The sequence below is a fragment of the Dryobates pubescens genome, chromosome 37 (genome assembly GCF_014839835.1).
Source record: "Dryobates pubescens isolate bDryPub1 chromosome 37, bDryPub1.pri, whole genome shotgun sequence".
Taxonomy (NCBI): domain Eukaryota; kingdom Metazoa; phylum Chordata; class Aves; order Piciformes; family Picidae; genus Dryobates; species Dryobates pubescens.
Genome location: NC_071648.1, coordinates 2,814,872 through 2,828,677, shown reverse-complemented (window position 1 = coordinate 2,828,677; position 13,806 = coordinate 2,814,872). Strand labels below are relative to the sequence as shown.

At 53.3% G+C, this 13,806-nt stretch overlaps 1 protein-coding gene across 1 annotated transcript in view; it reads right to left on the bottom strand.

Moving 5' to 3' along the window:
* Nucleotides 1-4,239: 4,239 nt before the first annotated feature.
* The window catches only part of KANSL1L (KAT8 regulatory NSL complex subunit 1 like), a 72,122-nt gene continuing 62,555 nt past the window's right edge, over nt 4,240-13,806 (bottom strand). The window contains exons 12-14 of the mRNA XM_009898475.2: nt 9,854-9,966; nt 6,511-6,673; nt 4,240-4,535 (exon numbers count right to left, since the gene is read on the bottom strand). Coding sequence (XP_009896777.2) covers nt 4,287-4,535; nt 6,511-6,673; nt 9,854-9,966 — 525 coding nt within the window. The 3' untranslated portion in view covers nt 4,240-4,286. The remainder of the gene's footprint in view (nt 4,536-6,510; nt 6,674-9,853; nt 9,967-13,806) is intronic.

Below are 13,806 nucleotides of genomic sequence, written 5' to 3'. Positions count from 1 at the left end.
GGAGAGCAGGGAAGGGGAAAAGGACCTGGGGGTGCTGGTGGATGGGAGGTTGACCATGAGCCAGCAATGTGCTCTGGTGGCCAAGAAGGCCAATGGCATCCTGGGGTGGATTAGAAGGGCTGTGGTCAGTAGGTCAAGAGAAGTTCTCCTCCCTCTCTATTCTGCCCTGCTGAGACCTCACCTGGAATATTGCATCCAGCTCTGGGCTCCCCAGTTCAGGAGGGACAGGGATCTGCTGGAGAGAGTCCAAGGGAGGGCTGCAAGGATGCTTCAGGGACTGGAGCCCTGCCTGGTGAGGAGAGGCTGAGAGCCCTGGGGCTGTTTAGTGTGGAGAGAAGAAGACTGAGAGGGGATCTGTCAGTATCTGAGGACTGGGGTTCAAGAGGGAGGGGACAGGCTCTGCTCAGTTGCACCCTGGGATAGGACAAGGGGCAAGGGATGGAAACTGCAGCACAGGAGGTTCCAGCTCAACACGAGGAGGAACTGTTTTACTATGAGGATCCCAGAGCACTGGAACAGGCTCCTCAAGAGAGGTTGTGGAGTCTCCTTCTCTGGAGCCTTTCCATCCCTGTCTGGATGTGTTCCTGTGTGACCTGTGCTGGATTCTCTGCTCCTGCTCTGGCAGGGGGTTGGACTTGGTGATCTTCCTCTGATCCTGTGAGCTGCAGTGTCCTTGCTGCCTGCAATTGACTGGCCTGAAAAGGTAACCCAACAGTTTCTGCCTTTTTTCCCCCCTCCTAAATTCATTTGGAGGGGAGTGTGGTTAAGCATGGGTGCTAATTAATGGATGGTGGAACCCTGCAGAATGTTTTCTTGCACAGGCTGTAGTTACTGTGTGGCTGGTTTAAACCTGGTAGTTTGCCCTTCTGTTGCACTCTCAGGTTAGGAGAGTTACCTGAGGCAGCAATTACACCCACAGTAAAATTACTCAGCTGCTTCTTTCCACCTAAATCCCACTCAGGAAGCTTTAAGCAGCAGCTTTTTATGCATCCAGGATTAAAGCTTTTAGTGCCCACAGAGTATGCATGGAAGTAACAGCAGGGGTATGTCTTGTAGTGCTTTGGACTGCTCCTGTTCCAGAGGCGGGGGGGGGTTGGAACTAGATGATCCTTGAGGTCCCTTCCAAGCCTGACAACTCTGTCATTGTCTATTAGGCTCTGTTTAGGCCTGTCCTCCTGTCCTCAGTAATGTTACCCTACACCAGAAGTGCCCCAGCTGGAGGGCTCGAAGCAGACACTGACAGGAAACCCAGGAGAGCTGCTGCAACGGTATCCAGGGAGCCAAACAACCCCCCGGGAGCCTCAGATGTTGCAATGCTCTGATAAAGCAGAGTTTGAGCAACAAGGCAGTGCATAGGCTGGTGGTAACAGTCACATGGGCTGCAGAGATCCACTGTGATCCCCCAGAGCACAGGCTCTGCCCTGGAAAAACAGGAGAAAAGCACCAGCCCCGGAGCTGAGCAAGGGCATGTGCTCCACAGGGTGCAACACTGCATGTCCCTGAGCAAGACAAACTGCAGGGGACACACCCCAGGCTTCACCAGGGCTGAGAGGTTTGTGTTCCTTGTACTGCATTCCATGGAGGCCCTGGATGCAGGGATGAAGAGTTTCAGCTCTCATAGCAGCAGGGAGCAGAACATAGAATCACAGAATGCTCTGTGCCAGAGGGACCTCCAAAGCTCATCCAGTCCAACCCCCCTGCAGTCAGCAGGGACATCCCCAACTAGAGCAGATTGCCCACAGCCCTCTCCAGCCTCACCTTCAATATCTTCAGGGATGGAGCCTCAACCACCTCCCTGGGCAACCTCTTCCAGTGTTCCACCACCCTCCTGGTGCAGAACTTGTTCCTCACATCCAATCTAAATCTGCTCTGCTCTAGGTTGAAGCCATTGCCCCTGGTCCTGTCCCTGCAGGCCTTTGCAAACAGTCTCTCTGCAGCCTTCTTGTAGCCCCCTTCAGGTCCTGGCAGGTTGCTCTTAGGTCTCCCTGGAGCCTTCTCTTCTGCAGGCTGAACACCCCCAGCTCCCTCAGCCTGGCCTTGGAGCAGAGCTGCTCCAACCCCCTGAGCATTTTTGTGGCCTCCTCTGGACCCTCTCCATCCGGTCCAGGTCCTTCCTGTGTTGAGGGCTGCAGACCTGCACACAGCGCTGCAGGGGAGGTCTCAGCAGAGCAGAGCAAAGTGGCAGAATCTCCTCTCTGGCTCTGAGGGACAGGGATCTGCAGGAGAGAGTCCAGGGAGGGCTGCAAGGATGCTGAAGGGACTGGGGCCCTGCCTGGGGAGGAGAGGCTGAGAGCCCTGGGGCTGTTTAGTGTGGAGAGAAGACTGAGAGGGGATCTGATCAATGTCTATCAATATCTGAGGGAAGGGACAGGCTCTGCTCAGTTGCACCCTGGGATAGGACGAGGGGCACTGGAGGGAAACTCCAGCACAGGAGGTTCCACCTCAACATGAGGAGGAACTTCTTCCCTGTGAGGCTCCCAGAGCCCTGGAGCAGGCTGCCCAGTGAGGCTGTGGAGTCTCCTTCTCTGGAGCCTTTCCATCCCTGTCTGGATGTGTTCCTGTGTGCCCTGTGCTGGATTCTCTGCTCCTGCTCTGGCAGGGGGCTTGGACTCGAAGGTTTCCAGAGGTCCTTTCCAACCCCTAACCTCCTTTGCTCCTTGGGCCAAGCAGATCTGTGTGCCAGGGGGGCAAGTGTTGCTGGTGGCTCTTTGCTTCTGAAGGCCACCAAATTGAGACTGCAATGCACCACCTGTATAGAAATAACTTTTAATTACAAAACCAACCTTGCATCAAAGATCACTGTATCAGCCACTGAGGCAAGATTCAAGTTTAAGACAAACCAGTGTTAAAATAAAAAAAGGTGTTTAAAAAAAATCCTCAGAATGTGCAATAAACTACAATGCAGCAATAGTTTGTAGTGTTGAAACTGAACTGTTTGCAGATGCCCAGCCTACACCTCCCTGTCGTTGTGACCCCAGAAAGAGACTGAAATGGACATTAAAGCTGAGGCCTCTGTCCAGTGCCCTTGCAGACAGTAACAGGTGGAAGGAAACTCTGCACCAAACCAGAGGCTTCTATCAAATTGCCTTCAACTGTCCTACAGAGAAGAACTTCCTGTTGTGGCTTACAGCTACATTCAGTGTTTGATCTCTGTGAATGCCACTGGGGGGGTGGCAGGTAGATACATTCCAAACTCTGCTGTTGTCTTGGATGCAAGTTTCAACAGCTTGCTTTTGTTACCTCCCTGTGAAATTAAAAGAGCTGTTCCCCAGAATCACAATGGAAAGCTTTGGGGCTTTTATTTTCCCCCCTTCCCCCTCTCTCTTGGTCTCCTGGACATCAATCATCTTTTCCTTTTCAGCTAGTCACCAAATGTTGGCATACTTATGAGACTCTTACAAGGCACTGTGCAGATATTGGAACAAAGACTTGGTCTTTAACATAGTAAAGCAGAGTAGGATGAGCCTCATTAGCTACTGAAGGAGGAAAGAAGGAAGATGACCCCAACCAATATTGCAAGAGCTGTGTCACTGATCTGACTCAGCTCTTCCCCTCTGTGTCTCCATACCCACAGTGCTGAAGCAGAACCCCTACTGTCTTGAGCAGCAGATACATGGACTATGGAAATGCAGTGGTCTAGTTCTATCTTATTGCTGGAGGGACACCTCTATGAAACATGCCCTGGCACTACTGAGAGCTGAGTAGAGATTTGAAGCTAGATGCTGGGAGACTGCTGGCTCTCACCCACCCTTAGCTCACGCAGGGGGAAGCTCTCCGCCCCGTGGCCACGCCGCAGGGGCAAGATAATCTGAGCCTCCTGCGTCTCCCCGGTGCTGTTTCAGTTGTTCTGTGTTCAGCTGAAGTTGCTGGGTAAGGCAGGCAGCGTGTCCTGCTGCCCCAGCACCAGGACTGTGCTGGGAACCAAACAGACCAGAGAAAGGAGGCTCCTGACCAAACGTGGCGATGTGAGAGGGGGCGAGCGGAGGGTGCCGGCGGCTGGTGTGCGCCCGCGCCCCACACGTGGCAAGATTAGGCTTCCAGCTTGAAAGAATTACTTTCTCCTGGGGGGGGTGTTCAGGAAGAAGAAAAGTGTTGCCTTTGGGATTTTTATCCTGCCTGTTAACAAAGCAAGAGAGAAAACCAAAACAAGACAAAGCACAAGGATTACACAGGGCTGACGGAGAGGGTTTGAATTGTGCTGTCAGCTGCTGTGCGAACGAGAGAGATTTTACCTTCTGCCTTTCTCCACCTCAGTTGGCTCTCTTAATGAACCACCTCATTCCCTGTCACCTCTGCTTTCTGGTGCTGCTGCTGCCCAGGCAGAGGTTCTCTCTGTCTCCCGGCTCCTCGGGGGGGTGGCTGCGGGGCGGGTGGCCGCTGTCCGGCGAGCCGGCGGCGGGGGGCGAGGCGCAGAGAGAGTCACTGGGCAGAGCTGCGCTTGACGCTTCACTCTGACTCCCTGCTTGATCCTGGCACAGCAGAGCTTCGACTTCTTTGTCTTTCAGGGGGAAAACTCGAAGTTCCCACAGTCCAGACTGAAAGGAATCAGAAGGGTTAGGAGAGAGGGGAAAGAAGGGGGCGGGGGGAGGAAGGGAGTGGTTAGCCGTGTACAGAACCATAGGAACACAGAATTGCTAAGAGTGGAAGGGACCTCAAGGATCAGCCAGTCCCAACCCCCTGGGCAGGCACCATGGCCAGGGACACCTCACACCACATCCACAGCCACATCCAGCCTGGCCTGAAAAACCTCCAGGGATGAGGCTTCCACCACCTCCCTGGGCAACCTCTGCCAGTCTCTCACCACCCTCCTGGGGAAGAACTTCTTCCTAACATCCAATCTCAATCTACCCATTTCTAGTTTTGCTCCATTCCCCCCAGTCCTATCACTTCCTGACACCCTAAAAACTCTCACCCCAGCTTTCCTGCAGCCCACTTCAGATACTGGAAGGCCACAAGAAGGTCTCCTCAGAGCCTTCTCCTCTCCAGACTGAACAGCCCCAACTCTCTCAGTCTGTCTCCATAGCAGAGCAGCTCCAGCCCTCTGCTCATCCTCAGGGCCCTTCTCTGGATATGCTTCAGCACGTCCAGAGTGACCTGCTCTCAAGTAACAAATGAGTGTCTGTCTTTACTCTGTTTGCAGGGCACTGCAGGTGAAAGAATGCCCCACTGCAAGGCACCAGCTGGCACTGTAAGCTGGCTTCAAGAGGACACAGTCTCAAGCTGCACCAGGGGAGGACTGGGTTGGATGTTAGGAAGAAATTCTTCCCAGGAGGAGAGATTGGCCATTGGGATGGGCTGCCCAGGGAGGGGGGCCTGGAAGTGTTTAAAACCAGCCAGGATGAGGCCCTCAGTGTCATGGGTGAGTTGATTAGACAGGTTGGACTTGATCTCAAAGGTCTTCTCCAGCCTGCTTAATTCTGTATTCTGTATTCACCCTGGCTGCAACTAGGAAGAGAGCTGCAAGTGAACAGGCACAGCACAGGCAGGAGGAAGCTCTATTCCATGTTACCAGACCATCAGGATACCTGACCCTGCCTGGTACCCTGGCCAGCATCCCTGAAAACAGATCCAGCACGCTTCCAGCTGAATCCCAGACAAGCCCCAGCTCAGCTCCTGTGGCACCAGCAGGGTCATGGTGGCCTGAGGGGAGGTTGGTGTGTGGAGGATTGGTCTTTTCCCCCCAGTCTCAGGTGACAGAACAATTCTGAGAGTCACAAAACTTTCTTTGCTGCAGGAGTGGTCAGGCATTGGGACAGGCTGCCCTGGAGGTGAGGCCATAGGGCTTTGGTTTAATGGTCATGGTGGTGTTGGGCTGCTGCTGATGACTGGATGATCTTGGAGGGCTTTTTCAACCCAAACAGTTCTATGATTATATGATTCCTGATGCTTGCCTCAAAAACACATGCTCTGTGTGCTGAGCAATTAAATCTTGACCTGTTGCCTGACCTTGGGGGGCTTGATTCATAAAGCACAGCACTCTAGTTCTGAGCATGACAGACCGTGGCTTGATGCATAAAGCATGGCTCTGAATTCACAAAGGCCTGCAGGGACAGGACAGGGGCAGTGGCTTCAGACTAGAGCAAAACAGATTTAGATTGGATGTTAAGAACAAGTTGTGTGGTGGAACACTGGAAGAGGTTGCCCAGGGAGGTGGTTGAGGCTCCATCCCTAGAGATATTCAAGGTGAGGCTGGACAGGGCTCTGGGCAGCCTGGACTAGCTGGGGATGTCCCAGCTGACTGCAGAGGGGGTTGGACTGGATGAGCTTTGGAGGTTCCTTCCAACCCAGACCATTCTGTGTCTCTGTGTGACTCTGGCAGCACTGTCTAAACCAAGCTGCAAACATGGCACTGTAGTTCTGAGCATTACCTTCAGTCCACATGAACGGGGTGCCAGCCTGTCACTGACCAGTCAGACAGGAGGCTGTGAGGGTATGCTCAGCTTTCTTTGAGGTTGGAGACAGTGGCCACTGACGGCATGACCAGGCCCAGAAACTGCTGGAAGCACTCACCTTCGCTTCCTGGCTCTCTCTGCAGAGTTGTGCAATCCCTGAACAAACAGAGCTGTGGGCTTCTGAAGCTGAGTCAGGAGGAAGCTCGGCGGTGGAGCTGCTGTGCTGGTCCTTCTGCACCGCATCCTGGCTGTGCCGGCCATCGGCGCTCTTGCTGTAAGATCTAGTGTGGGGAAAGGGAAGAAGAGAGCCATCAGAACTACTCCCTGTCCTGCCATATCCCCAGGAAGGGTTTAGGGTTTCTTTTCTGGGCTCAGTTTCCCTGTGCAAGCTATCTACAGGCCACACCTGGAGTGTTGTGTCCAGTTTGGGGCACCTCAAGACAAGAGAGATGTGGAGGGGCTGGAGCCAGGGCAGAGGAGGGCAAGGAAGCTGGGAAGGGCCTGGAGAAGGAATCTGATGAAGAGCAACTGAAGGAGCTGGGGATGGTTAGTGTGAAGCAGAGGAGGCTGAGGGGAGACCTCCTGGCTCTCTACAGCTCCCTGAAAGGAGGTTGTAGAGAGGTTAGTGGTGGTCTTTTCTCACAGGTCATTAGTGATAGAACAAGAGGGAAGAGCCTCAAGCTGCAGCAGGGCAGCTTCAGACTGGGCAGTATAATTTTTTCCCCATCCAGAGTGGTCAGGGCTTGGAATGCGCTGCCCAGGGAGGTGGTGGAGTCCCCAAGCCTGGCTGTGTTTCAAGGTGTTTCAGATGTGGTGCCTGGGGCTGTGGTTTAGGGGTGATCCTTGCAGAGCAGGGTTCTGGGCTGGACTTGGTGATCCTGAGGCTCTTTCCCAACCTGAATGTTGCTGTGATTCTGTGACACTTGTTTAAATCCAAAGAGCAGGGGAGAGCACAGGCAGTTCCTGACAAGCCTGTTGTCAGCAGCCAAAGCAGAGCCTGCTATGTGGAGGAGCTAACCAGACAGAACAGGGCTGGAAGAGGCACCCTCCCAGTGAGGCAGAGCTGGTGGTAGGTCCCACTCCTGTGCCATGCTTCATGTGCTCACCACGACTGCAGTTGTGCACAAGGGAAGTCAGTGAGGCCTTGGCTGCTCCCACTTGGGAGAATGTGGAGTCCAAACTGCAGGGTCAGCAAACTGTGCCAGTGTAACCCAAGGAGAAACAGCAGGTCCTTGGGCTCCCTGTCCCCACATCTGCCCTGGACTCATCTTCAAAGCAGCCAAAATATTATAATAAGCTGAAAAATGTTGGCCTGGCCTTCAATGCAAATTGGAACTGGATATCAAGTACTGGCACAATGGACTGAAGCTTGAGGAGGGCAGATTTAGACTGGAGATCAGAAGAAATTCTTGCCAGTGGGGGTGGGGAGAGACTGCAACAGGTTGCCCAGGGAGGCTGTGGATGTCTCCTCCCTGGGGCTGTTCAAGGCCAGGCTGGATGAGGCCTTGAGCAACCTGGGCAGGTGGGAGGGTGGGCTGGGAGGGGGTTAGAACTGGATGATCTTTATGTTCCCTTCCAACCTAAACCATTCTATGACTCCTAAATGCCAGGTGGAAGTCTGGCCCTGCCCCTAACCCTGGCATTTTCACTTCTGAATTCAGACAGCACCAAGATCTTCCCCAGGAGTTCAGAATGAGCTCCAGAGTTCAGGGCACATACAGAACTTGTACTTCCCAGTACCTTTTCTAAAGCTGATGTTCAAAATGGCCTGAAAATAGAACTCCTTAATATGCTTCAACTCTAATTTCATCCTGCATTTCAAACAAACCAAGCTATTTTTGCACATTGATTCAAGGTGTCATGGCTCACCTTCAGCCCAGAGCAGACACAAGTGGATGATAAATAGCACAAAAAAAGCTACCCCAGCATTTACAGGATGCTTTTTGTCCTGGCAGATTCTGGAGTGGATATAAATGAATATAACCTACAGCACAGGAGGTTCTACCCCAACATGAGGGAGAACTTCTTCACTGTGAGGGTCTCAGAGCACTGGAACAGGCTGCCCAGAGAGGCTTCTCTGGAGCCTTTCCAGCCCTGTCTGGATGTGTTCCTGTGTGACCTGTGCTGGATTCTGTGGTCCTGCTCTGGCAGTGGGGTTGGACTTGCTGATCTCCAGAGGTCCCTTCCAACCCCTAACATCCTCTGATTCTGTTGATTATGGGAATCATTTTCCCAGAGCCAAACTGCAGGTAGAGGTTTATGATGCTCCCTCTGGGATGCACTGCTTTTTTGCAAGACTTTCAGGGGCCAGACTGCTGAGTTTTGCCCCAGCCAGCCTGTGAGGATGAACTATGTCCTTTGCATGACTTTTGGGGGCCAGACTGCTGAGTTTTGCCCCAGCCCAGCCTGTGAGGATGAACTATGTCCTTTGCATGACTTTTGGGGGCCAGACTGCTGAGTTTTGCCCCAGCCCAGCCTGTGAGGATGAACTATGTCCTTTGCAAGACTTTTAGTGGTCAGACTGCTGAGTTTTGCCCCAGCCCAGCCTGTGAGGATGAACTATGTCCTTTGCAAGACTTTTGGGGGCCAGACTGCTGAGTTTTGCCCCAGCCAACCTGTGAGGATGAAGTATGTCCTTTGCAAGACTTTTAGGGGCCAGACTGCTGAGTTTTGCCCCAGCCCAGCCTGTGAGGATGAACTATGTCCTTTGCAAGACTTTCAGGGGCCAGACTGCTGAGTTTTGCCCCAGCCAGCCTGTGAGGATGAAGTATGTCCTTTGCAAGACTTTTAGTGGTCAGACTGCTGAGTTTTGCCCCAGCCAGCCTGTGAGGATGAAGTATGTCCTTTGCAAGACTTTCAGGGGCCAGACTGCTGAGTTTTGCCCCAGCCAGCCTGTGAGGATGAAGTATGTCCTTTGCAAGACTTTTAGTGGTCAGACTGCTGAGTTTTGCCTCAGCCCAACCTGTGAGGATGAAGTATGTCCTTTGCAAGACTTTTGGGGGCCAGACTGCTGAGTTTTGCCTCAGCCCAACCTGTGAGGATGAACTATGACATTTGGAAGCAGAAGGTCCCTGGCACAGCCCAAGACCCTTTGGTAGTGAGTCTCTGAATGCAGAGGACTTTAACCTAAAGGGAGTAAAGAAGGGCTCAGGTTACACTGGCTGGCTAAGGTCACCATGTCTGGGAGTGGCACACACTGGCAGAGCTGTGTGCTCAGTACAGGAGTGAGGCTTACTCACTAAACCCTGCTCACTGACCTGCCAGATGTCTGCAGTGCCTCAGAACTGCCTTCCCTTTCCAGCCACAAAGGCAAACGTCCCCGGCACCCTGCCTGACGAGCTAATTCATGCAGAGTGCTCTCATTTTCCAGCCTCTCTGTGCCAGCATGCCTGAACCTGCTGCAGCAACAAGCAGGAGTGGTGGATCTGAGGGAAAGCCCTTATCAAGGTCAATACACCTGCCTGCTGTTCCTCCTGGGCCAGCGGCTCTGCTCCCACAGCGACCACCGCGCTCGCTCTCTCTCTTCGTACTTGGCGTGGCGGAAGGAGAAAGCTTCGTCCGACAGATCTTCCACCTGCAACAGAACACAGGGAGGGCTGCTGCCACAATCATGAGCACCATGAGGAACAGGCAGCCAGTGTTAGCTATCATCCTGCAAGGGTTCAACAAACACACAATGTTCTCTTTCATCCTGCAAAGGTTCACAAGAGCAGAGGATGTCAGAAGGGATCTCTGGCGACGATTGACTCCAAGCCCCCTGCCAGAGCAGGGCCAGGGAATCCAGCACAGGTCACACAGGAGCACATCCAGACAGGGATGGGAAGGCTCCACAGAAGGAGACTCCACAACCTCTCTGGGCAGCCTGCTCTGGGAGCCTCACAGTCAAGAATTCCCTTGTCATATTGAGGTGGAACCTCCTGTGCTGTACTTTCCATCCACTGCCACTTGTCCTTTCCCAGGGTGCAGCTGAGCAGAGCCTGCCCCTTCCCTCTTGATCCCCATCCCTCAGCTATTGATAGCCATTGATCAGATCCCCTCTCAGTCTTCTCTCCACACTGAACAGCCCCAGGGCTCTCAGCCTCTCCTCACCAGGCAGCGCTCCAGTCCCTCAAAGATCCTCACCAAAGGTTCACCAAACACACAGCCAATGTTCTCTATCATCCTGCAAAGGTTCACCAAACACATCAAGGCACCTCAAAATCCATGCATCCAGCTTACATCCTCACTGGAGCTCTGGTGTATGGGATGCTGTCACTCTCACTTGATTTCTCCACATGTCTGTGGCTGATTTCAATGGAGACAGAAATTATACAGCCCCCCCTCCACCCCAGCCCTGCAACTAACACATTTTTCCCTGTGGTGAGAGGCAGAAAATGAAGAGGACAAGTATTCATCTGCAGATCAAGGCAGTGGTAAAAGCACATAATGAAGACAAGCAAACATTCCAGGGTTTTCCAGAGACTGCTTTAGGAGGAGGCTGGAAGGCAGCAGGATTTGCCAGGTGCTCTTTAGGCATGGAGAAACAGGTCTGAGATCACCAGAGACTTTGATAGCTCCACATGGAGAGGAACTCAGCAAACCTGAGGTGCTGCATTCCTGCCAGGAAGCCAAGCAGCAAATGGCTTCTGCCTTGAAAAGACCATTTCTGAGCAAATGATGTGCATGACTTGGGCCCTAATGTGAGCACTTCTTTGACTGACTGCTCCTGGGCAAGCAAGAGCAAGCAGCTCAGGCAGAGCACAGCTGTAGCTGTTGCATCTGACCTCCACTTTGAAACAACCCTCTTCATTCCTCCCTTGGCACCACACCAGCACCTTTGTTCCTTGGCCTGCTTAAGGCTGGGTAAAGAGCACTTTGCTGCCCTTCCCCCTCCCTCACAGGACCACAGAGTGTTAGGGGCTGGAAGGGACCTTGAAAGCTCATCCAGTCCAATCCCCCTGCCAGAGCAGGGTCACCTAGAGCAGGTCACACAGGATGGCAGGGCAAGCTGCTGGCTGACCCCTCCAGCAGAGCTCAGGGGTAGTTACAAGTGCTTCAAAGCATCCAGCTTCTTCAAAGTTCACCTAAAAAGCTAAGGTTGGTGAGAACAGAGAGTGCTGCAGCCATGGATTTAATGCCACAACCATTCCCAACTCAACAGGCAGAGAAATTCCAGGGAAGAACAATTCCTGAGCATAGGAGCTGTGAGGTTGCACTGCCAGATCAGGCTTGGAAAAATAATGACACCAACAATCAGGGAGTCATGGAAAAGGGAGAGAAATTATTCCTCTAAAGCACTGCCAGATCAGTCCTGAACAGAATTCTACCAATAAGCCATGAAAATGATGAAGGCAGTGGAACATCTCCCTCCTGAGGAGAGCCTGAGGGAGCTGAGGGCTCTGGAGCTTGGAGAGGAGGAGCCTGAGAGGTGACCTCAGTGCTGTTGCTAAAGCTGTGCAGGGTGAGTGCCCAGAGGCTGCAGCCAGGCTCTGCTGGGGGATGCCCAATGCCAGCACCAGGGGCAGTGGTGGAAGTTGGGGCAGAGGAAGTTTCACATAACTATGAGGAAGAATTTTCCCCCTGTGAGGGTGAGAGAGGCCTGGAGCAGGCTGCCCAGGGGGGTTGTGGAGTCTCCCTCTCTGGAGATCTTCAAACCCCACCTGGATGTGTTCCTGTGTGACCTGCTCTAGGTGATGCTGCTCTGGCAGGGGGGTTGGACTGGATGAGCTTTGGAGGTCCCTTCCAGGCCCTGACATATTCTGTGACAATCAGGCAGTCATGGAAAAGGGACTGGAATTTTTCCTCCAACCCAAAATCCTCAGTGGTGTTACCCAAGTGACATCATCTCTCTTCTAACAGAAAATGCAGCACCCAGGGCAGAGTCCTCACTGCAGTGCCAGGCAGCACCACACAGTACAGGTTACACTGGCAGCTGGGAGTCCTCCACTCCAGACAACTCCCAGCCCTCAGGTTTTCCTGGCAGAAGCCATGCTTTGTGTCAAATCTTGCAGCACTGAGGTAGTTCCTGAGCACCCTGGGGACAAGTGAAATGTATTCATGCTGCCATGAACTGGCACTGGGCTTGCCACAGAGCACATCTCCATTGGTGACATGGATGGTGGCACTGAGGCACCATCAGCACCTGCCTGTGTGGTGTAGCTGACAGGCTCCATCCAGAGGGGCCTGGACAGGCTGCAGAGCTAGGCCCAAGCCTAGCTGAAGTTCATGAAGTTCAACAAGACCAAGTGCAAGGTCCTGCAGCTGGGTCAAGGCAATCCCAAGCACCAATAGAGGCTGGGCAGGGACTGGCTTGAGAGCAGCCCTGGAGAAAAGGACCCAGGGGTGCTGGGGGATGAGAAGCTCAACAGGAGCCAGCAGTGAGCACTTGCAGCCCAGAGAGCCAAGCAGAGCCTGGGCTGCAGCAAGAGAAGTGTGGCCAGCAGGGCCAGGGAGGGGATTCTGCCCCTCTGCTCCACTCTGCTGAGACCCCACCTGGAGCACTGTGTCCAGCTCTGGAGCCTCTATTCCAGGAAGGATCTGGAGGTGCTGGAAGGTGTCCAGAGAAGGGCTAAGAGAGGGCTGGAGCTGCTCTGCTATGAGGACAGAGTGAGAGAGTTGGGGTTGTTCAGTCTGGAGAAGAGAAGGCTCTGAGGAGACCTTCTTGTGGCCTTCCAGTATCTGCAGGGGGCTACAAGAAAGCTGGGGAGGGACTTTTGAGGGTGTCAGGGAGGGATAGGACTGGGGGGAATGGAGCAAGACTAGAAATGGGTAGATTGAGATTGGATGTTAGGAAGAAGTTCTTCCCCATGAGGGTGGTGAGAGACTGGCAGAGGTTGCCCAGGGAGGTGGTGGAAGCCTCATGCCTGGAGGTTTTTCAGGCCAGGCTGGATGTGGCTGTGAGCAACCTGCTCTAGTGTGAGGTGTCCCTGCCCATGGCAGGGGGCTTGGAACAGGCTGATCCTTGAGGTCCCTTCCAGCCCTGTGATTCTATGATTTCCAACCCAGGCAGCAGTTTGATGTGGTCAGCATAAAGGGTCCCAAAGACTTCACTGCTACCTGAATCAGCCACAGGACTTCCTTGCCAGAGCTGTGGGTGCCTCCCTCCCCTTCAGCCCAGCCCTCCAGAGGAACCTGCAGACAAACAGGCCAGCTTTGTTTGCCCATCCCATGACTGCTTTTGGAAGACTCCTCCTTGCTTCTATTTATTTATGTTAAACCACTTTGTCAGCTGCTGGTTTCCTTTCATGCAAGTCAACTTCATGGGCTCCCAGCTCTCTGGAATGGGCCAGCCTCCTCACTGGGATGGCAGTGGGCTGCATCTCAGTTGGGATTCTGTCCCTCCAAGGTCAGTGATGGATAGTGTGAAAGTGAGAATTTGATGAACTGCAAAAGTGCTGCTCCCACAGGGACAATTCAGCATTCTTCTGCCTGCTCA